Consider the following 656-nt stretch of genomic DNA (forward strand, 5'->3'; position numbering starts at 1 on the left):
TCAGCATGGGAAAAGCAAACCAGGGGATGGACGAGTGCCCAGCCTCTGTGGGTTGTGCTCCGTGTTTAGGGGAGTCCAGTGGCAGCCATGCCCCAGCAAGCCCCTGGAGCTTTGTTCAGGTGCCACACTGGCTAAGGAGATGCCATCGTGCCTCGGTGGCACCCTTACCTCGGGCAGCAGGAACGTACTTCTCCAGGACGCTGATGTAGAGCTGGAGGGTGAGCTGCGGGGTGGAGCCCAGGAAGGCCTGGATGACCGCCATGCGCTTGAAGGCGTTGCGGTGCGTGGCCAGCCGGCGCACCGAGTGGCCCACCTCCTGCTCCATCTCCACCTCGTAGCCTTTCCGCAGCCGACGCTTGCGGGTGATGGTCACGTAGGGTTCCTCCTCCTTCCCCGACCAGCAGTACACTACCAGGGCCTCCACGCACCTGCAGCGATGTGGCAGCCCTCCCAGCAGACATCACCCCACCACCCAGCCTGCTCCCGCCACCTCCAGCCCCGTCTTGCCCCGTGCTCCTGCTGGGTGCTGCCCAACTGATTTGGACAACTGTTCGGCCGTGTTCCTGACCCTGGGATGTCAGGATAAGGGCAGGGTCACACCAGGACCAGAGGGATGTCCACTGGCTGCTCCTGTGCTCTGGCCCTCAGGGTGAAGC

General features: G+C 63.9%; 1 protein-coding gene across 1 annotated transcript in view; it reads right to left on the bottom strand.

Annotated features, from left to right (window-relative positions):
- Nucleotides 1–428, bottom strand: part of LOC104277410 (membrane transport protein XK-like) — a gene marked incomplete at both ends in the record, with an annotated part of 4642 nt that extends 4214 nt beyond the window's left edge. The window contains 1 exon segment of the mRNA XM_009874032.1: nucleotides 169–428. Within this exon segment, the coding sequence (XP_009872334.1) occupies nucleotides 169–428 (260 nt within the window).
- Between the last annotated feature and the right edge of the window lie 228 nt (nucleotides 429–656).

The sequence above is a fragment of the Apaloderma vittatum genome, unplaced genomic scaffold (assembly GCF_000703405.1).
Source record: "Apaloderma vittatum isolate BGI_N311 unplaced genomic scaffold, ASM70340v1 scaffold28977, whole genome shotgun sequence".
NCBI classification, from domain to species: Eukaryota; Metazoa; Chordata; class Aves; order Trogoniformes; family Trogonidae; genus Apaloderma; species Apaloderma vittatum.